The sequence below is a fragment of the Kogia breviceps genome, chromosome 19 (assembly GCF_026419965.1).
Source record: "Kogia breviceps isolate mKogBre1 chromosome 19, mKogBre1 haplotype 1, whole genome shotgun sequence".
NCBI classification, from domain to species: Eukaryota; Metazoa; Chordata; class Mammalia; order Artiodactyla; family Physeteridae; genus Kogia; species Kogia breviceps.
Window position 1 is genome coordinate 39,561,007 of NC_081328.1, and position 21,444 is coordinate 39,582,450.

General features: G+C 45.1%; 2 protein-coding genes and 1 pseudogene across 3 annotated transcripts; 1 reads left to right on the forward strand and 2 right to left on the reverse strand.

Annotated features, from left to right (window-relative positions):
- Nucleotides 1-236: 236 nt before the first annotated feature.
- LOC131747068 (large ribosomal subunit protein eL43-like) lies at nt 237-630 on the reverse strand (the record flags this gene model as incomplete). Its single annotated transcript, XM_059048982.2, is given in 1 exon segment — nt 237-630. A coding segment is annotated over 1 exon segment (330 nt), but the record flags the coding sequence as incomplete, so codon positions are not given.
- A 38-nt stretch (nt 631-668) lies between these two features.
- Nucleotides 669-5,458, forward strand: LOC131747070 (large ribosomal subunit protein uL30m pseudogene; annotated as a pseudogene).
- Nucleotides 5,459-8,621: 3,163 nt separating this feature from the next.
- On the reverse strand, nt 8,622-18,343 carry AARSD1 (alanyl-tRNA synthetase domain containing 1). Of its 2 annotated transcripts, none has more exons than XM_059048279.2 (12): nt 18,191-18,343; nt 17,909-18,040; nt 15,969-16,128; nt 14,511-14,568; nt 13,945-14,101; nt 13,732-13,848; nt 13,340-13,470; nt 12,968-13,034; nt 12,685-12,776; nt 12,199-12,253; nt 10,969-11,063; nt 8,622-8,849 (listed from the first exon to the last, which is right to left on the reverse strand). In XM_059048279.2, the coding sequence occupies exons 1-12, from the start codon at nt 18,227-18,229 to the stop codon at nt 8,714-8,716; spliced, it is 1,239 nt and encodes a 412-aa protein (XP_058904262.1). In that variant the 5' UTR covers nt 18,230-18,343; the 3' UTR covers nt 8,622-8,713. The 2 variants fall into 2 exon arrangements, with proteins under 2 accessions (XP_058904262.1, XP_066876832.1); XM_067020731.1 differs by having other exon boundaries at nt 17,909-18,014; nt 18,191-18,339.
- Nucleotides 18,344-21,444: the final 3,101 nt, after the last annotated feature.

The window sequence follows — 21,444 nt, forward strand, 5'->3', positions numbered from 1 at the left end:
AGGAAGTCAAGAAGCTGGAAAAAAAAAAAGAGTTAAAGATGCAGAATTTCAGGAAGACTGAGAAAAACTGAGAGATAACCTGGAGGTAGCATTCAAGCCTCAGCTTACAAAAAGATGAAAAAAAGAAAGAAATGTTCCCTGTTGTCTTACTGCAGCCACTGATAGCATCAGTATAGAGGAATTCAGGGGGCAGTTTCCAGGGGGTCCTGGAAAATGGGAATAATGAATGCTGTTTTGTGTGTTTGTTACATAAATCAAGCTATTTATTATGGGCTAGCAATGTTTCAAATGGTGGAGCTTTTACTGGCCTTTGCATGCCTTCAGTCTTCTGAGAGCAGACATTACTGTGACTGCAGAAGTGGGCTGGGAGGTTCCGGCACCACCAGCTACAATTTTCATGCAGGAACCCCAGTGCCTGATCCCCACAACTCAGCTCTTCATTTTGGTTTCACCTCAGAAGGAACAAGTGTACTTGGCGTGCTGGTGGATTTCAATTTTCTTCACCATTCTCCTGAGGGAGGCATCAAAACAGGTCCCATATTTACCGATGATTCTGACCTCCTTAGTGCATTTAGCTTTGTCGTTGCAAACTAAGGCTGAGCCCAGAAAGCAGATGCTGTTTTCTGAATTAAGTTAGGATTCAGCACTATTCAGAATCTCTGGTCTTCATGGAGGTAAGGGCATAAAATATCAAGCATCAATTTGACCAGAGAAGGGTTAAAACTCTCAAAAATACAAATGACAAATCATTTCCAGAAGGCCACACCTTGTCTCTTCATTCCCTGCTGGCTTTTCGAGAAACGTCTCACTCCTCCACGTCCCCCAGGCAAGATCTTCAGTAGCCACAAGGGGCCAAGACAATGAGAAGCCCTCTTTCAGGCTGGCTGAATCAGCGGGGGCTCTTTCATCTTCTTTTTTTCTGGCGGAGGCCTGGGCAACCACAGGCTCACAGCACCCTCTGCTGTTAAAGTACAGAGGACAGTGCCTTGCTGTTGGGACTGAGACCACTAGAGAATTCTGGTTTGGGGCAAGAAGCAAATGACAAGAGCAAAAGAAACTCAAAATTAGTTTTCATGCAAAACTTCAGGACGAGTTAATCTTGCTGGTAACAGGCAGCAAAGACACAGCCAAGGAAAACGGGAGGACAGTGGAACTTTTCCAGCAAGACAACTTTTCAGCCTTTTCCAAAGCTGAATGGAAATCCCTGACTCACCCACACCAAGGATCCAAAACAGGCAAAGTACACTTTTTCGAGCACCATTTGTAAAACACATGGAATATTGTCTTCATAGAAATAGAGCCAAGAGTAACAGAAAGGGGAGACAGACAGGCTTAGAATTAAATGTAGGGAATTAGGGGCTTCTCTTCTGGGCCCTCTGGCTTTCAGCATGATAAGGTATGTACCTGCCCTAACAGAGGTAAAATTAGAAGCTACATGGCAACATTGTAATGGAAGGTTTTCTCTTCTCCTTATAGCTTGCTTATTTGATCCTTCTTCCTTGCCAAAAGCACCAGACAGCCTTAAGATCCTTAAATGCCCCCGTCCTGAAATCACTTATTTAACCATGAGAGAGATGTTAGTTTATAAAAGAAAAGATGTTGGAGCTTCCCTGGTGGCACAGTGGTTAAGAATCTGCCCACCAGTGTGAGGGACACAGGTTCAAGCCCTGGTCCGGGAAGATCCCACATGCCACAGAGCAACTAAGCCCGTGTGCCACAACTACTGAGCCTGCGTGCCACAACTGCCGAAGCCCGTGTGCCTAGAGCCTGTGCTCCGCAACAAGAGAAGCCACCGCAATGAGAAGCCCGCGCACCACAGTGAAGAGTAGCCCCAGCTCGCCGCAACTAGAGAAAGCGCACGTGCAGCAATGAAGACCCAGTGCAGCCAAAAATAAATAAATAAATAAAATTTTTAAAATTAAAAAAAAAAGATGTTGGTCGTATATATATGTATGTATATATATACATATATATATATAATTTGTGTGCTCTTTTAAAGTATATTACAAATACTTACATAACTACTTAAATATACTAGCTATGTTACTCAGAGGCCACACACATGGTGGTTAGGCAGATGGGCTCGGGAGCCAGATTGCTGGTTCAAAGTTGTGCCCTGCCATTTACTAGCCGTGTGACCCCGGCAATCTCCTTATCTCTCTGTGCCTCAGTATCCTCATCTGTAAAATGGGGATGACAATGGACTCCATCTCATGGGGTTGTTCTGCGAATTAAATAAGTTGATATTTATAAAGTGCTTCGAACAACGCCTGGCAGAACTATATATGTTTAACACCAACCAATAATTAAGCAATACCAAACAATAATAAAATAAAAATTAGGCAGTGGCACTGAAGTCTGCTTTCATTATTTGGAACTGCAATTAGCAGAGGGTTTTGTCAAGTGTAACTTCCTTGTCTTTGTGATGTCTTTTTCAGACTATGTTTTTGTCACCCTCTTTTTGCTGGGGTATAACACAGGATTTACCTTCTGTTAATGGGGAGGGAGGTGGGCCTCTGGGGACCAGAAGAAATGGCCTAAAATTGGTGGGAGAGGCTCATTTGGGTGAAGAGCAACACAAGCTTCATGTCTGTCTTATTCTTTGCCTCCTTGTAACAGCCAAGTAAAAGGTGCCCAAAATATATGACTCACTCCATCAGCCTTCCCTCCATCGAAGGCACTTTAGTCATAGTTTGGATCCAATTCAGGAAAGGAATGGGAGACACAGAAGCTTTCTGCAAGAGTATTTCATTAGGGTATGGTGAGCTGTCTGTTTTCCCAGCAGGGCTCTGCAGTTTATTTAAGTTCTTATTAAGGAAAAGACCTGGCATTCTAGCATAACTTGGCTGACTCTCTCGTTTCCACTCAGGACTAAAGGGTGGGGTGGAGCTACAGGACATTTAGGCACTATGCCTGCCTGAATTCAGGCTGTCTCCCGCTCTGTGTCCAGCTTTCATCTGATGTCTTTTGTCCTTCATACTAAAATCTGATCCAGCACCTACATGTGCACACATAGTTACAAAGGAGACCTTCACCTTGGTGTGAGACACAGCATCTACCTTCAGCAATTTATGGGTACTTAAGTCATAAAACTTTCTTAGCCAAGAGGGAGCCCTTTCTCACTATTTCTATGCTGTAAAAGTGGATTCTAGCAATGTTCCAGAATATGCAATCTATGTGTGTATATGTGTACCTAAAACTCTACTACATTTTGTGATAATTAATACATATTATTCTCATGGTCCTCATTTAATGTTACTCTAGTAAATGATCAAACTCACTCTGCTTGATTTCCTGGTGAACCTCACAAAAGATAATCCACCCCGTCCCTTGAATACAAACTGTACCTCTCCCCAGGGCATTGGATTAGGGCCCCTTTGACAGGTGTGAATGACATCACCAGTTCAAAATGTGCTGCTTTATTTTCCCTTCCTTTACACAACTAGTTACTGTTTTCACATAATTAGCTCAAATGTTGATGCATTTTCCTAACTGAGTTATTTCAGAAAATTCCTTCTTTCTTAAGACACCGTGTTCACATCCCCACTTGCAGGTTAAGAAATTGAAGGTAAGGGAGAGTCTCAACAGGGAAACCATACACCCTGTGTTTGCCTGAGACCAACCTGATTTGTGGTTCTGGAGAGATGTGTGGAACGCCCCTTTCACTCTTAGAAGTCCCCAAGTTTGGATGGTAAATCATATGGTCATTCTAAGCCTACGTGACCAGAACCCACCTGAGTGGTGGCAAGCAAGGGTGGCCCCAGTCCACTGCTTTTTTTAAAAAAAATAAATTTATTTTATTCATTTTTCGCTGCGTTGGGTCTTCATTGCTGCGTGCAGTCTGTCTCTAGTTGTGGTGAGCAGGGGCTACTGTCCGTTGCGGTGCATTGGCTTCTCATTGCGGTGGCTTCTCTTGTTGTGGAGCACGGGCTCTAGAGCACAGGCTCAGTAGTTGTGGCACATGGGCTTAGTTGCTCCGCAGCATGTGGGATCTTCTTGGGCCAGGGATTGAACCCGTGTCCCCTGCATTGGCAGGTGGATTCTTAACCACTGCGCCACCAGGGAAGCCCGGTTCACTGCTATTTTTATTACACCCCAATGAAACAGAAACACAGAGGGAGAGAGGGAGATCACACACACAAGAAAATGAACTCATGGGAATTCCTTGGTGGTCCAGTGGGTAGGACTCCACGATTCCACTGCAGGGGGCCCGGGTTTGATCCCTGGTAGGGGAACTAGGATCCCACAAGCCATGCGGCCAAAAAACAAACAAACAACCCTCCCTCAAAAAAAAAAGAATTCCCTTGGGTCTCTGTTGAAGGGAATCCTGCCTGAGTCCTTCTGTAAGTAGGAACCCTTCTGTGAAGCAAATAATACTTCCCCATCTCTCATCAACGATTCCATTTTGTACTGCATAACTTTTACACTATGGTTTTGTTTTAAAACATGATACTCATTTAACTGAGAAAAGCAAGATGCAGAGGAGTGTACGTTTCAAAAGAGGGGAGGTTTATACACATCTATGAAAAAAAATACTGCCAGAGGATATATAAGAAATTAGTGGCTGTCTCTGGCAAGGAAAATTGGGCAGGGGCAGGGCTGGAGAAAAACTTTTTAAAAATATGTTTTTTAGGGACTTCCCTGGCGGTCCAGTGGTTAAGACTCCCTGCTTCCACTGCAGGGGGCGCAGGTTTGATCCCTGGTCGGGGAACTAAGATCCCGCATGCTGTGTGGTGCAGCCCAAAAATTTTAAAAATATAAAAATAAATAAAAATACATTAAAAAAAAATCTCTTGTCCCCTGAGTGGTGAGCTTGAGGCTGAAAGACATTTAGGAATTGCTGCCCCTAAGGAGAACAGTCACAACACTCAAGGCAGGGATTTTGCGCTCAATAGTTCGAACAGAGGCCCCCAGGCAGACTACAAATGGTGACAAAAGGCGTGGAGCCCCTTGTTTGTACAGACTGGATTCGTCACAAATTTACGCAGTCAAGAATTCCAGATAAAGTTTTTCAGCCTTCACCTGAAGATCATGAAAAATATGGTGGAGATCCACAGCAACCTCATAAACTGCATACTGTTACCAGAATAAAAAGTACAAAAAGACGTCCATATTGGGAGAAAGATATAATAAAGATGCTCGGGTTACAAAAAGCACATACTCCTCGAGTTCACAAGAATATCCCTTCGGTGGATGCAAAACTGAAAGTAGTTAAACATTTGATAAGAATCAAGCCCCTGAAGCTGCCACAAGGTCTCCCAACAGAGGAGGACATGTACAGCACGTGCCTCAAGAGCACTGGAGAGCTGGTGGGGGGGTGGCTTCAGAACCCCACGGACCAGGAAGTGAGTAAGTCCTGATGGCCTCATGGCTTCAGAGTAAAAAGTGCAAGTCATTTCTATTTAAAGATGGTGAGAAAGTGTTCTCATTAAAATATGTTTTAAATTATAAAAAACAAACAAACAAAAAAAACTCTTGATGCCTTTCATACCCCCTCCGCAGCCTACTAATGTAATATCAATGCCTAAATTTTGCCTCAGAAACTCAAATTTCTCTTCCTTCTGGCCACCTGCCTGCAGCCCAGCTCTCCCACTCATCCTCCTCCTGGCTCCAGCTGAAGTCTCAGACTCTGGACTTCTGTCCCTGCCAAGTAGGCTGCCTTGTGGCTTTCAGTCTTACCAGACAAGCTGTTTTAGCTTCTTTCACTTTGGGAGAAAACTAACTGGACACCGTCATTCTCTCCTTAGGGGCTCTTGACACAGGAGGAAAAAATGATTCCACACCAGAGCTGTATCCACCCTGAACTTCCTAGAGGTATATCACATGCACACGTAAGCACGTAACCTCATCCGGGGACCCAGGATTCAACCATAAGTTTGATTTATAGGACCAGCACAAACATCAAAGCTGACATGCCCTGTGTGGGAAAACACAGGGGCTGTTTGGGAGGATTGGTCTATACTTTGAAATGGAATGGCACATCAAAAAATACTTGTTAAGCGTGAAGCTAATCTTTTTAACTACCTTGGATGCTTATTGCTCTATGGTACTATTACTAATTATATACCCATTGGCACCTAACTTCCCTGAACCTTCTCATCTATAAAATAAGGTAGTTACACTAAATCAATGGTTTCCAAATGGTGCCCTGTGGCTCCATGGGGGTACCTCAGGGCCCTCTAAGCTCCTGCAAAACTCCAAGCCTCCACTCCTTTTTCCAACCAGATCAACACAACTTTCAACCATTTCCAAATTGGGCTGTTATATGTAAGACTCATGAAAAAAAGCTTCCTTTAAATTGATGACAAAAGTTTGAAAGCCACTGCACTAGGTAACCACTCAATTCCATGCAGCCAAATTCTATGAAGCCACACTCCCTGCCTGCCTCAGTTTCCCTAGCAGGAATGCAGCAGAAATTCCTCATGTGGGAATTTTACCTGAATAAAGTCCTCCTGTGAACAAGGAGACAGACATCTAATCTGAAGCTATTCACCGGTAGCTGCTGGGTTCAAAAGACGCCTCCCTTGGCCTCAATCATAGCTCCAAAATAACCTGGGGAAGCATAGGAGGTGCCTGCACACACGTCCATCCACAGGGGCACTGCCCAGGGATGCAGCTCACCTGGAGGTGGCGGAAGTGCAGCCGCTCCTGCTGTTACAACCAATCCTCGATTTGCAGGTAAAGAGGAACTGAACATTAGGTAATCAAAAATACCCACTCTTGGGTTTTCCCTGGTGGTGCAGTGGTTGGGAATCCGCCTGCCGATGCAGGGGACATGGGTTCGTGCCCCGGTCTGGGAAGATCCCACATGCCGCGGAGCGGCTGGGCCCGTGAGCCATGGCCCCTGGGCCTGCGCGTCTGGAACCTGTGCTCCACAGCAGGAGAGGCCACAACGGTGAGAGGCCCACGTACCAAAACAAACAAACAAACAAAAAAAACCCCATTCTAGGTCATCTCCAGGAATCCAGTGTTTTCTTGAGCACTTACAGTTGAATATGTTACTTCCCAACAACACAGAGATCGAGGCACCCCATTACTGCCATGTCACCAGTGAGGAAAGTGAAGGTTGAAAAGGCAATATAACTCTCCCAAGTAAGTAAACAACAGAACCAGATTTTTTTTAAGTTGTATTCTTAAATTGTGAAATATAACCTCATGGAATAAATCATAAATGTAGACTACAATGCATAAATATAGAGCAAAGCCCTATGTTTAACTGTCACCCAAGTCAAGAAACAAAACACTGCCGGCACCCCAGAAACCACTCTCCCACCCCCACCTTGGGTCCCTTCTTTGTCCTGCTTCACTCCCTCCCCAGAAGTATCAATAAATGCTGTCCTGACTTTTTAAATCAATTCCTTGCTTTTTGTTATATAGTTCTACCACCTATAGATGCACGAAGCCAGGACTACTCAGGTCTGTGGAACTCCAAAGTCTATGCTCTTAACCTTGAGATAATGCTTCCTCTTATTCTATCAGCTGCTGAAAGATGACTTTAAATCTTCTATCAACTATGGAGTTGTTTCTCCTTTTAGATCTGTCAATGTCTGCTTTAGGTATTTTGAGGCTGTTATTAGATACCTGTAAATTTAGAACTATTTTATCTTCCTTTTATCACCACATGTCTCTCTTGGTCTCTAATAATGATTCTTTTTTTTTTTTTTTGCCCACGCTGTGCAGCTTGCGGGATCTTACTTCCCCCACCAGGGATTGAACCCAGGCCACAGCAGTGAAAGCACTGAGTCCTAACCACTGGACCGCCAGGGAATTCCTTTTTTTTTCTTTTCTGGGGGGGCGGGGCCAATAATGATTCTTAAAGTGTTATAGCCTTAGAGTCTCATTTACCTCATATTAATAATGCCCCCAGCTTTCTCTGGGTTAGTCTTGCCTGGTATCTTTTTCCATCCTTTTCCCGCCTCAATAACAGACTTGGAACATCTTTCGACTATATATTTTCGTGCCCTCTTGACCTATTTACAAAGTCATTGATACCTTTTAATTCTGAAACACAAGGCTAGGAAAAGAAATAAGGAAAAAATAAGAGAAAACAAGGAGATGTGAGTCTAAGCCCTAAGCCAAGCCTCTGGCCTGACTTACATCTCCTTAGGCAGCTGCATTTCTACATGAAGAAAGACTGCAGCTGCGTTTAGATAAATTACTACAGTTCATCAACATAACACTCAAGGATAGGGTGTGCCTAACAGGAGCTGAAATAGAAAGTTGTTTAAGACTCACAGACATAGAGAACAGACTTGTGGATGCCACAGTAGGGGTTGGGGGGTAGGTAGAGATGGACTGGGAGTTTGGGATTAGAAGATGCAAACTATTATATATAGAATGGATAAACAACAAGGTCCTACTGTATAGCACAGGGAACTATATTCAGTATCTTGTGATAAACCATAATGGAAAAATTATGAAAAAGAATACATATATGTATCGCTGAATCACTCTACTGTACAGTAGAAATTAACACAACATTGTATATATATCAACTATACTTCAATAAAATAAATTTAAAAAATAAAGCTGTTTATTCACAGACACCGATCACATAAGCACACTGGAATATACTGTGTAAATTCATATCCATCATGTAAATATACATGGGGCCACAATCATTTCAAGTGAAACTATTTTATTGTCCAAGAGACTCCTTCTGTGGTCACAGGAGGCCGGCTGTCAATGGACAACCAGGGAGGCAGCCGAGCCCTCACTCCTCTGCACTCTGCGTGCTGACGTAGTCCTGGAGAAGCGCCTGTACCTCTGCCCGACGGCTCATCTTGGTGGCCTTGCCCTGAAAGCGGCCTTTCTTCCCCGCTCCCTTGCCTTCTAGCATCTCAGCCACCCTGGGGAGCAGAGACACAGTCAGGGAGGCAGCCTTTGAGGGAAAAGTCACAGGAAAACCAAGGGCAGCCCTGAGGCTTTCCCCTTGGGCTGGGGGGAGAGAAAAAGTAAATGGCTTCTAGAAATACTTGCACATTGTGCACAAAGATATGGGTACCATATTTATTTAAGAGCGAATAACTGGGGGCTTCCCTCGTGGCACACTGATTAAGAATCCTCCTGCCAATGCAGGGGACACGGGTTCAAGCCCTGGCCCGGGAAGATACCACATGCTACTGAGCAACTAAGCCCGTGCACCACAACTACTGAGCCTGTGCTCTAGAGCCCACGGGCCACAACTACTACAGCCCGTGCGCCTAGAGCCCATGATCCACAACAAGAGAAGCCATCGCAATGAGAAGCCTGCACACTGCAACAAAGAGTAGCCCTGGCTCGCTGCAACTACAGAAAGCCCACACGCAGCAACATAGACCCAACGCAGCCAAAAATAAATTAATTAATGATTTTTTTTTTTTTAAAAAAAGGAGTGAATTACTGGAAAAAACAGAAGTGTCTAGAAATGGGCTAAATTATGGCAACCTCCAAGGAACAGGACAAGCGTAATTAGGAGTAAACAGCTGTAGACACAAAGGCCTGCAGGAACAGCAGGGAAGCAACTGGGGCTGAGCGAGAAAGGTGGGCCTATGGCACTGGCCGGGCCTGTGCCGTCTGAATAGGCAGCCCCCGCTCATGTCCTCATAGATACTAACCTGCAGGAACGTCAGTCCAGTGTTGCAAAAGTGTGCCTTTTTTTCTTCCTTTTTTGAGAAAAGCTAGAACTCTCTATTTTTAAATAAAAATCTCCTAATTTTATTTTATTTTTTTTAAATTTTTTTCTTTTTTTGCGGTACGCGGGCCTCTCACTGTTGTGGCCTTTCCCGTTGCGGAGCACAGGCTCCGGACACCCAGGCTCAGTGGCCATGGCTCACGGGCCCAGCCGCTCCGCGCCATGTGGGATCTTCCCGGACCGGGGCACGAACCCGCGTCCCCTGCATCGGCAGGCGGACTCTCAACCGCTGCGCCACCAGGGAAGCCCAAAATCTCCTAATTTTAAAATGCAGCAACTAATTTTGAAAATTTAAAGTAGTACACAGGCCAAACCAGTCTATAAGCCACAGCTGGCTGCCTGTCAGGAACCTCTGCTCTAAATACTTCTGTTTTCCTTCAGTGTTTTACAATGAACACATATTTATCAGAGCCAATCAGGACTTCAAAAACCCTAAATGCCAGAAAGAATATGGGGCACTCCACCTCCATATCTAACTTAAAATAAGAAAATATAAACAATATAAGAGTAAAAAAGTCCAACACAATTCTAATTTTTCTATAACTACATCAATACCTTTTTTGATTCAGTCTCAAAACCCTAATTTTTTTCCCCAAGTTTGTCTGTGCCTCTGCTTTGCTGATGCCTTAAGCAGGTGCTTCAACTGCCTAGTGAGCATCCAGCACCTGCATTCATGTATCACTTATGAATCTCAATTTCTAAAAGAAAAAACACAAAGCATGTGAGACTTGGAACCGAAAGTCCTGGGCTCCAGTCTCAGTTCTGCCACTTTAACCACGAGATCTCAGGCACACAATGTGCTGTCCCTCATCTCTAAAACTGGGAATGATGGTGGTGATCATTATTTCTGCTCAGGCAACATCACATGGCTGTGATGTGAATGAAAATGAGATGCAGGGGCTTTCCTGGTGGCGCAGTAGTTAAGAATCCGCCTGCCAATGCCGGGGACACGGGCTCGTGCCTTGGTCCGGGAAAATCCCACATGCCGTGGAGCAGCTAGGCCCGTGAGCCACAACTACTGAGCCTGCGCATCTGGAGCCTGTGCTCCGCAACGGGAGAGGCCGCAACAGTGAGAGGTCCGTGCACCGCGATGAAGAGTGGCCCCTGCTCGCCGCAACTGCATAAAGCCCTCGCACAGAAACAAAGACCCAACACACCCAAAAATAAATAAATAAATTAATTTTTTAAAAAATGAGATGCAGATGTGGTGGCCCTTTGCATCCAACAAGGGTGCTATTAGTAAATTAGGCTTACATGCTCTTCAACCCGTGCAAAGCAAGTCCACGCAAGATTACCTGGGCGCCAGGGTCTCCACAGCCTCAGCTGGCCCTGCCAGTAAGAAGAGTCCAGCACCTTTCTCTTCGCCCACAGTTAGGAACAGGAGGGTCTCCTAGGATGGAAGACAAGAAGATGAGCCCTGACACTTAAAAGACGTGCAGTCAATCCCCCCTAAACTGCACTCTCTTCAGTCTCAAGAACACACTTGTATCATATTGCAATATATAAGGATACCAAATGAACACAGTGTACACCTTATACAATATTACATACCAATTACATCTCAATTAAAAGAAAAACAGGTTTTTCCCTCCTAAACCACAAGTGATGTTCCTGATGAATGTAAGGCAGCCCCTCCACTCTGGGGCCCACTAGGGACAAGAAACTTTGAGAGTGGCTATAGGAACTTAGGTTGAATACTAAGAAGGGGGCAGAAGGCTGCTGACCATGACCAAGCATAAAATGCCTTTCATGATCTGACTCCCGCCAAACTTTGCAGCCTGGTCACCCCCGCTCCCCGCCCCACCCCTTGCACCCCGTGTCTGCTATCGCCGAAACCTCCATGTTTCCCTCTGCCTGGCCACCTCGGCTCCCCTGTCTGCCAATGACCGCTAAGCAGTCTTCTAGGCCCCTCCCCTGAAGCCTCCCCAGCCTTTCAGGGAATGCGCTCCTCTGCCTCTAGCACTGACCACCCTAAATTATAAATGTCGGCATACACAGTTGTCTCCCAGACTCAAGAGTGAGCTCCTTGAGAATCAGTACTCTACACAGAAATAAGAAGAGAGACACACGCACACTGCTTGGCCCAGAGTAGATATTCCCAAGTGCTTCCAGAGTGAATGCAAAAGAGAGACCTGGAAACCACTAAGCTCTGGTCAGGACCGGGACGGGTGGCTGAAGCCAGAGGCAAAGGAAAACTGAAGGGATGGCCTTCTAAGGGCCTAGCCCACCCCCGTATTTCTGAAATCAGCTCTCAGCACATATAAACGTGGTGGCACGGAGGACTTCCAGTTCTGATAAAAGGAGCTCTGAAGCTGGTAAATGTCACAGCCCCAGAAAGGTCAATACCATTGACCGAGCTTGGCACCTAAAACAGAGCCTGGCTCAGAGTCAGTGCTGAGAAAACAGCGTTGAATGAATTTCTGTTCCCTATTCTTCATGTGTTCATGCGGAGGGACCTCAGCTAACCTGACACCCCTCATTAGGTCTCCACCCGGGGCGGACAGAGAACCTCATGCTCCTCTTACCTCTGACCCAATCTCATTGGCGATGATATTCATGAACTCAGAATCACCCTCCTTCCTAAAACAAAGAGCAAAGACATCACATCCAAGTTGCGAGGGGAGCTAGGAAACTGCAGGAAGCCCAGCTCCTCCTCGTGAGGCTGGCCACACTGCCGCCTTTTGTGCAAAGTTCCAGAGAAAGAAAGTGCTGAGGGCCAGCATGGCATCTTTCTAAGCCTCGGCACATTATAACAAGTTTTGCGTTTGTTTCTGTCTTCCCTAAACAGGATTCACCCGGGTAAGTGGAGACCTGTTAGATGGCAAAGGAGATGAGGGAAGGCTCTAATGAAAGTTATAGTGAAGATGTTTATATCAAACCCAGGAAATCTGCAAGGCAACACACTTCTTCGGGTCTTCTCAGCCTTAAGAACAGCAGGGGCGACCCGCCTCCCACTCTGCACTGCATACAGGGGAGAGGCTGAGCCCCAAGCCTAGCACCCCTGGCCTCACCTGTGTAATGTGACCACACCTCCCCAGTCTGGGCTGTTCCTGAGGCTGTGGGCAATGTGCACAGCCAGGTCTCTGAGCAGATTCAAGTTGTTCTGAAAAGGATGCCATAACTCAGCTGACAGGTGGGGAAAGGGTAAACAGAGAGAGCGCCATCTCTCCACCCCTCCCGTCCCCACTCACTGCCCACTAACATGCTGCACATGCAGTTAGGTGGCAGGGCTGAGTCTGGGGAGCCTATTCCAGGCAGAGCCCACACCCTCGCCACCCTCCATGGAAAAATCACCTTCTGCAGGAGCTTGCTGGAGTTCTGTAGCTTTTTCACTGCTTCCACGTGATCCTCTGCTCCACACCTGCAAGAGAAAGGTTTGTGGAGGCCTGCCCAGTTTTCCAACTGCTTTTGGTGTCAGGCATAAATCAATGGTACCCTTCTTGATGGGACCCAGGGACCCTCCAAGGAAGCCTCAGGCTGTTGGGGAAGAGGATGTAAAGGAAGAAACCATTTTGTGTGCATCTGATTGACTATCCAAAGCACTTTAGCATTTATGATTGCATCCTACCCCTAAAGATAAGAGTATTCTCTCTGCTCTACAGGTGGGAAGGCTAAGCTCCGGGCTGCCCAGGCACTGAGAAAAGGAGGCAGTGGAAGGGGGCGTACTTCAGCAGAGCTGTCAGTGCTTTCTCAGTGCTGTGACTCTTCTCCATCCACTTCAGCACCCGGTTCCCAGCCAGAAAGGTCACGTTGGTTTTGTTCTTTTTCCCCTTCTCAGAGCCCAGGATTTTAATGACCTACATGAGGCAAGAACACGAACACACACACACACACACACACACACACACACACACACACACACACACACACACACACCGCAGCAGGTGCTGGAACCCAAGGGTAGGAGAGATCAAGACCTCCCCACTGGCTCGGAAGCAATAAGGAGTGATTTCACTCAGGACCCCTCAGGTGTCCCCCTCTATCACTCCCAGCCCTACTGTGATCCCCGACCTCCGACACCCTCTCTCCCACCCACTCAAGAGCCCTTCCTCACCTACCTGAAGGTCACTGAGATTGTTCACGTGGGTCCCACAGCACATGTTGGAATCAACGTTCTTGATGGTAACAACTCGAACAGGCCCAGCATGATCATCCGGCAAACCCCGGCCCCTCACCTGGCACGCAAGGGAGGGAGGAGGGCTGTCTGAATTTGGATGAGGAGCCCTTGGAGGGCCACTCTACAGAAGCCACCCTGCTGGCTCTCCCCTCACCTGCTCCACACCGGGATCATCCAGGCTCAGTTCTCGCACATACACAGGCAGCCAATCTCTGATTTTTTCATTGACACTCTGCTCAATGGCAGCTACTTGCTGCGCAGTCACAGAGGGGCTGTCCAGCTCGATGACACTCCGGAGTCGCCCTAACTCCCTGCAAGAAGAAGTAGAGTGGTCACAGGATGCTGATGGGGACAATTAATAATAGAAGGAAGTTTATCGTTTACAAAACATGTTCATGTAAATGCTGTTATTTAATCCTCACCAAAATGTCACAAAGTAGGGACTCTCATTTCCACTTTACAGGTGAGGGGTGATAAGGAACATGATCAAGGTCATGCAAGGGATTCACCCTCTAGGTCACGGAGCTCCAAAGTCCGTGTTCTTTTCTAAGCAAAGGGAGATGTTTCTCAGGGAAAACACAAAGTCATCCACCACCCCATCTTCGAGGGGAACAGGTGGGCACAACAGATTTTTATCCTCCTACCGCTGACTCACTACTAGGAAAGGAGCCAGCAGTCAGGGACCCATGCCTGACAGTTAGTCTTATGCCTCCTGCTCACCATGATGTTGTCTTCAGCCCAAACAGATGATCAGCAACCGCAGTGATGAGATGCTGCCCTGAGCAGAAAGAGGAGGAGATGGGAGAAGAAGTGAGAAGTGATCACGAGTGACACAATCCCAATGTCAATGTCATCACAGAAATTCTCCTGCTGAAGACCTGCTTGGCACTGGGTAATACTCTTGAGAGATACTTTATTGAAAACCCTCAGGAGAATTCTGCAAGAGGCTTTATGATGCCATTTCTTTCTTTTTTTTTTTTTTTTTTTTTTTTATGATGCCATTTCTTGAATGAGGAAACCAAGGTCTAGAGAAATCAAACAACTTGCCAAGACAACAGGAGCTCGTCAGAGGCAGGATCTGAACTCGAGTTCTAACTGTCCCAGATTCATTCACTCAACAAAAATTTATCAAGTGCCTACCACGTGCAAGGCACAGGGCCTGGCACTAGAGATACAGCACTATCCCTCATCGATGACAGCGAGGAAGAGGAGGCGGAATCAACTGTGAAGGCAAAGGGAACAAGACAGCCAAAGGCCTTGAAGGAGGACACAAGCAGGATGTGTTAAAGGAATGGAGAGAAGGCCAGCATGGCCAGGATGCAGTCATCACGAGCTACAGGTAGCCTCTGAAAAGCTTTAAAGCAGGGGAGTGGCCTGATCAGACTTTCATTTTTAAAAACTATTCTGGGGCTTCCCTGGTGGCGCAGTGGTTGAGGGTCCGCCTGCCGATGCAGGGGACACGGGTTCGTGCCCCGGTCCGGGAAGATCCCACATGCCGCGGAGTGGCTGGGTCCGTGAGCCATGGCCGCTGAGCCTGCATGTCTGGAGCCTGTGCTCCGCAACGGGAGAGGCCACAACAGTGAGAGGCCCGCGTACCACAAAAAAAAAAAAAAAAAAAAAACAACTATTCTGGCTGCTTTGTGGAGAATGGGGGAGACTAGCCGGGAGGCTATTACAGAGGGCTGGGGAGAGACATGAAAGCTGGGACGAGGATGTCTGTGTTGACGGTGGAAGCAGATAGAGAAGTATTTAGAAAATAAACCGACATGACTCAGATTGGCTGGCTATCCCTAAAGAAGTGTCCGAACTGACTTCCAGGATTTGAGCAACTGGGTGGATGCTGATGCCATGCACTGAACATGGTGAAGAGAAGACCAGATCTGGAGGAGGGGGTGGCTTTTTAATTCCATTCTGGACATTCTAAGTTTAAGAAGGCTATGAAATGTATACAGATATAGATATCAAGTGGGAAGTCAGTAATACTTAAATCCAGCAGTTGTTCTAATACTTTAACTGCTCATTTTGCTTTTATAACATTTATCACATCTTTCCTGAATTGGAGCTGATTCTGAATATGTCTGTCTCTTCCAAAAGGTTAACTCCTTAGAGAACCCAAACCACGTCTCAATCATGGTGACATTCCCACACGCAGCAACTGCCCCATCCCACCCCACCTACCTGAATGCTGCTGCATGTGGTCAAACCTCCGTTCCCAGTCCACCCGGACCTGTACCTCAGCCCCAGGGGTCAGAGGTGTCTGGGTGAAATGATCAGCCTGGGTGCCCCGGCGGGTCACTCTCAGCACAGAGATGTCATTGATTGTACCACGGTCATCAGGCTGGGGAAAGAAGTAAAAATAATCGGTGGTAGAAGGCAGGGCTCACCCTAACTCCTGGATACAAAGACCCTCTAGCAAAAGTTTGTGAGAAACGCACCCAGAATTTGAGATTCCCTAAGGGAGAAGAAGCAATGCCAAGTGAGGTGGTCCACTTTGTTCATGAGGGGACTCTCTCTATACTCTTCACTTGGAACACCTTTTGTTCTTCAGAATAAAATAACAGAATGAATACAAAAACTGTAACTACAGCATAAAATAGATAACTAATGAGGACTTACTGTATAGCACATGGAACACAAAAACAAATAAATAAATAAAATTTGAAAAAAAAATGTTACAGCAACGAAAATTTTAGTAAAACCCAAAGAAACTTAATCCTCCCTCTCATTGCCTTGGTTTAGATTTTTATCTTTCAATAGTTTCCAAACTGACCTGAATTTTTCTCCCTTCTTCCACTCTATCTTCTAAAATACTAGAATTAAATTCAAAAATATTCATTAAAAATATCAAATATTACAAAATATCAACTGCTTACAAGACATTGTGCCTACCCAAGAATACAATGTAAATAAGACATTGTCCCTCATGGAACTGAAAAGTCTGGAGAAGAACAGAGACATGCTAACAGGCAATTGCAATATGATCTACTACATGCCATAGTTCAAAAATGTACATTATTTTAGAAGAGCTCAAAGAAAAGGAACCTAACAGTCTTGGGGAATCAGGGAAGACTTCCTGGAAGAGGTGATATATAAACTGAGACCTGCTATGGATACCTGAGGGCACAGGTTTTCCTTCAGCAGATCAGAAAACCTCCATGATGGGAAAAATTGGAAGTTTCTCACAATCAAGTTTACTGAATATGTTCTCTCACATCATTTCTTTGCCTAAGTACTTCCATGGCTCACCATAGCTTCCTGAATGAAGTCCACACACCTTAACACATCCTTCAAGGCCCTCTGAACTGGCCCCCACTTACGTTTCCAAAGCCACCTCCAGCCTGTCCTCAACACACACCAGAGGCTCCAACTATTTGGGACTACTTTGCAGTTAACTACACTTGTCAAATTCTTACAGGCTTCCCTGCCTTTGTGCTATTCTTTCGGCTGGGAAAGCCTCTCCCACAATGCCCACCTTTGGTGTTATTATTCTCCTTTCCCATGTTCTCATTGGACCTTGCCCCTACCCCATCACAGCACTGATAAGTCTGCCTGCCCTCTGTTGTGCTCCTTCAGGGGAAACTTTTTCAGTCCATGCCAAACACCCTAATCGAATTCCTACCTCAGGTTCTTTGCACTTATTCTCCCTCCCCGAACACTCCCCACCCCCCACCAGCACCACTATATAATGGCAATGGCTTACCCCCTCACCTCACTTAGTTCTCAACTGAAATAACTTGCCCCCTACCTAGGAGGCAATCCCATCACTCTCTTTCCCTCGACCTTTATTTTTCTTTATAGCATTTATCATACCGGCATACTACTTATCTATTCACCGTTTTGTCTGTTTTCTCCAGTAAATATTCTACGTATGCAGAGACACTTTCTTGTTCAGCTTTTATCCTTAGAGCTTGAATTAGTACCCAGCATTTGTTACGGACAGATAACTATTTGTTGATAAATAACTGCTGAATAAACAAATGAACTGAATTGAACTAATTTCCATCTGTATTCATTACAGCTAGGACTGAGGACCAGGAGAGCATTTCCAACCTGCTCAGAAAGAATTAGGGGTTTCCTGGGAGTGGGCAGAAGGAAAGGGGAAGGGACGGGCCTGGTACCTGTCCCCCGCCCTCGGGGAAAAGCAGCGTGTCTTCCAGCACCACGTGGAAACCGCTCAGCACTTCCTTCTTGCCGCTGCTTCCTTCGGTCTGCAGCTCTGCGGGACTGCAGGAGACCACGGTGGTGGTGAACTGGGTAGAGAAGGATGCGAGAGTAAACCCCGACCCCAACCCTCAGCGCACCGAGGCTGAATCCAGCTCGGTGCCCGCTCCACGCGTCGCCCCCTTCCCCGCACCGCCGCACCCGCTCGGAGCATCAGGTTTCCCGCCCGCCGGCCGCACCTCCCTGGCGTAGCTGTCCCGCTGACACCGGAACGCCATCGCTGCTCTCTCCCAGGACGCCGGTAACCTTGCACACTGAAACACCTGGCGCCGGACGGAGAGCGAAGCGGGACAATCTTCATTCCTGGCGCGTCTCTGCGCAGAAGCAAAAGGGCAAAGAACGGGGTGTGGTTTGGACAAATTTATTGAAAACGCGAAGTGCAGGCGCTCAAAATGTTGAGGGACTATTTTAAGACGTTGAAGAAAACCAGAAGACAAGACAGAACAAAACTGCGGCCTGAACTTGTCATAGATAGCACTTTGTTTGGCCCCGTTGGACTCCAGGGATGTACGTAATTCGGCCCCGCGGAAGCCCGCCTGATAGAAGTGGGGATGGTACTGGCTTGGATAGACAGCAACGCCGCCAATGGAAATGTAATGCAAGCCACATATGTTAATTTTTCTTTAAAGCTCTTTTTTTAAAAAAAATAATTATTTATTTATTTGGTTGCACTCGGTCTTAGTTGTGGCAGGCGCGCTCCTTAGCTGTGGCATGCGAACTCTTAGTTGCAGCATGCGTGTGGGATCTAGTTCCCTGACAAGGGATTGAACCCGGTCCCCTGCATTGGGAGCACTGGGATCTTATCCACTGCGCCACCAGGGAAGTGCCTTAATAATGTTTTTATTTAAATCACCATATCCAAAATATTATTTCATCATGTAATGTGTATTTTTTATTTTATTTTGGGCTGTGTTGGGGCTTCGTTTCTGTGCGTGGGCTTTCTCTAGTTGAGGCGAGCGGGGGCCACTCCATCGCGGTGCGCTGGCCTCTCACTGTCTCGGCTTCTCTTGCTGCGGAGCACAAGCTCCAGACGCGCAGGCTCAGTAGTTGTAGATCACGGGCCTAGTTGCCCCGCAGCATTTGGGATATTCCCAGACCAGGGCTCGAACCTGTGTCCCCTGCATTGGCAGGCAGCTTCTCAACCACCACGCCACGAGGGAAGCCCATAATGTGTATTTTAAAATAAGTGAGTTTTTCCCCCCATACAAGATTTTCGAAACCTGGTATGTATTTTACACTTACAGCACATCTCAGTTCGGACTAGCAACATTTCAAGTACTCAATAATCACGTGTGACCACTGCTACGGGATTGGACAGTGCAAATAAAGAGGTTAACAGAAGTTAACAGAAGTTTAACTGCAATCGGTGCCTTAAAACGTTAAATGGATTAAAAGTTAAGATTAACTTTCTGCTCTTTTAAATCAAGTAATAAAAAGCTTGAAGTTCCCACATGTTTCAGAATTTAGGGTTTTTCTGATTTTAGGCAGTAATGCAAACCATACCCATGTGTTACGTAATGTGTTCCATTTGGAACTCTGGAGCAACTCCGTGTGATCAAATGTAAATATTTATGCTGAGAAATAAAGACGCTAAATGGAATAAACAAAGATTATAAATAGCCTCATATCATTTTAGGTCATGTTTTGCTGCCAGATGACTTTTGGTGTTAATTTTTTTTTTTAAGTCAGTTTTTAGAAATTTTCGGTTTTCAGAATTGTGGGCAAGGACCAGTTCACGTCCCAGCTTTGCCACTTATTGTGACCTGTTTGAGCACCTATTAAGAGAAGACGTAATTATTTTACAAGGTTGATATGAAGTTCAAAATTTTTAATGAGATGATATTAAAATTCTTAGTAAATTGTAAAGCATGATACAAATACAGATTTGCATTGTTATTTTTTAAGTTTAAGAACTAATGTCAATATCAAAATGGGCAAAAGACGTGGACAGAGCACATTAAAAAAAATATTAATCACTAATAAACAATGAGCACTCTCATAATTTAAAGCAAATTAAACCAGGGAATCCCCTGGCGGTCCAGTGGTTAGGATTCTGTGCTCTCACTGCTGAGGGCCCGGGTTCAATCCCTGGTCGGGGAACTAAGATCCCTCAAGTCCTGCGTCATGGCCAGAAAGAAAAAAAATGAAGCAAATTAAACCAAGTATAATTTTATCTTGGCAAATATCTAAAAGGTTTTGGAGAATGGAGCACTCTTGGTGGAAGTGAAAGTTGATATAATTTCATCTAAAAGCAACTTGGCAACAGCTTTCAAAATGTTTATCTGCTCTTTGACCTAGCAATTCTACTTCTAGAAATTTACCCTATAGGAATTCCCTGGTGGTTCAGCGGTTAGGACTTGGTGCTTCCACTGCCAGGGCCCAGGTTCAATCCCTGGTTGGGAAACTAAGATCCTGCAAGCTGCGTGGTGTGGCCGGGGGAAAAAAAAAAATTTACCCTACAGATATTCTTGCCAAATATGTAAAGATCTACTTTTTAAACTGTTCCTTGCAGCCTTGTTTGAAAACTGAAGAAGACTAACAACAACCTAAATATCCCTTGATAAGGAACCAGTTAAATTATGGAAAGTATATTCAACTGAATACCATGTAGCCATAAAGAAGAGTCAGATCTATGTATACTGATTTAGAAAGAGCTCCAATACATATTAAGTGAAAAAAAGCAGGGTACAAGATGTATATTAATATTATGATTCCCATTGTGTACATACAGACGCATTGCATTTGCTTATGTGTTAAATTTTAATATATTGATATATTGTACTGTATATAAACAAGACATGATATTGTATAAGTTTATGTTCCAGATATGTTGTATGTTTTATATATAACTATATAATTATATAAAATATAGGTATTATGGAATTTATAACAGGTATAATATATAGATATAAAGATATAGACATAAATATATAAATTTATTGAAGAAACTGTTAACAGTGGTTACAGTTATTGAGGGAGTGCAAATTCTACTTTAAATTTTACACCCTTCTATGCTATTTAATTTTTAAAATTATGTCCATATATTACTGAAATAAACTTTAGATTTTAATTTTTTTAACAAATCTCAGTACTTTACCATGAATTCAAGGGCAAAGCCTGAGTATTGCATTTTGTTTAAGTCACAGTTTAAGTACACACTGGGCCCTCAGAAAATGTTTGTGGATGAATGGGGTAGCTGATGAATATAGTAAACAGACATAGGCATTAACTAATGTAACAATTAGCTTTAAAAGTGTAAAGATATTTAAAGAAATGCTCTCCTAGTGCCAATAAATGGCCTAACTGCTTTTTAAGTGCAAAAAAACAAACAAACATGTAAAGATACTTCTGGAGTATGCAGGAAGCTAAGGTGGGTTTCTGGCTGGTTCTAGAGGTGGCAGTATTAGCTATACAGTGAAAGGCTGGTTTCTGC

What these genes read in the sequence shown, in the direction of transcription:
- AARSD1 (XM_067020731.1), bottom strand. Translation starts at nt 18,312, where the DNA reads ATGAAGATTGTCCCGCTTCGCTCTCCGTCCGGCGCCAGGTGTTTCAGT. An exon ending in TCCCCGAGGGCGGGGGACAG is followed by an intron (nt 16,129 to 17,908) that starts GTACCAGGCCCG and finishes TTCTTTCCCCAG; the next exon opens with CCTGATGACCGTGGTACAAT. An exon ending in CCAATGAGATTGGGTCAGAG is followed by an intron (nt 11,064 to 12,198) that starts GTAAGAGGAGCA and finishes CTTCCATCCTAG; the next exon opens with GAGACCCTCCTGTTCCTAAC.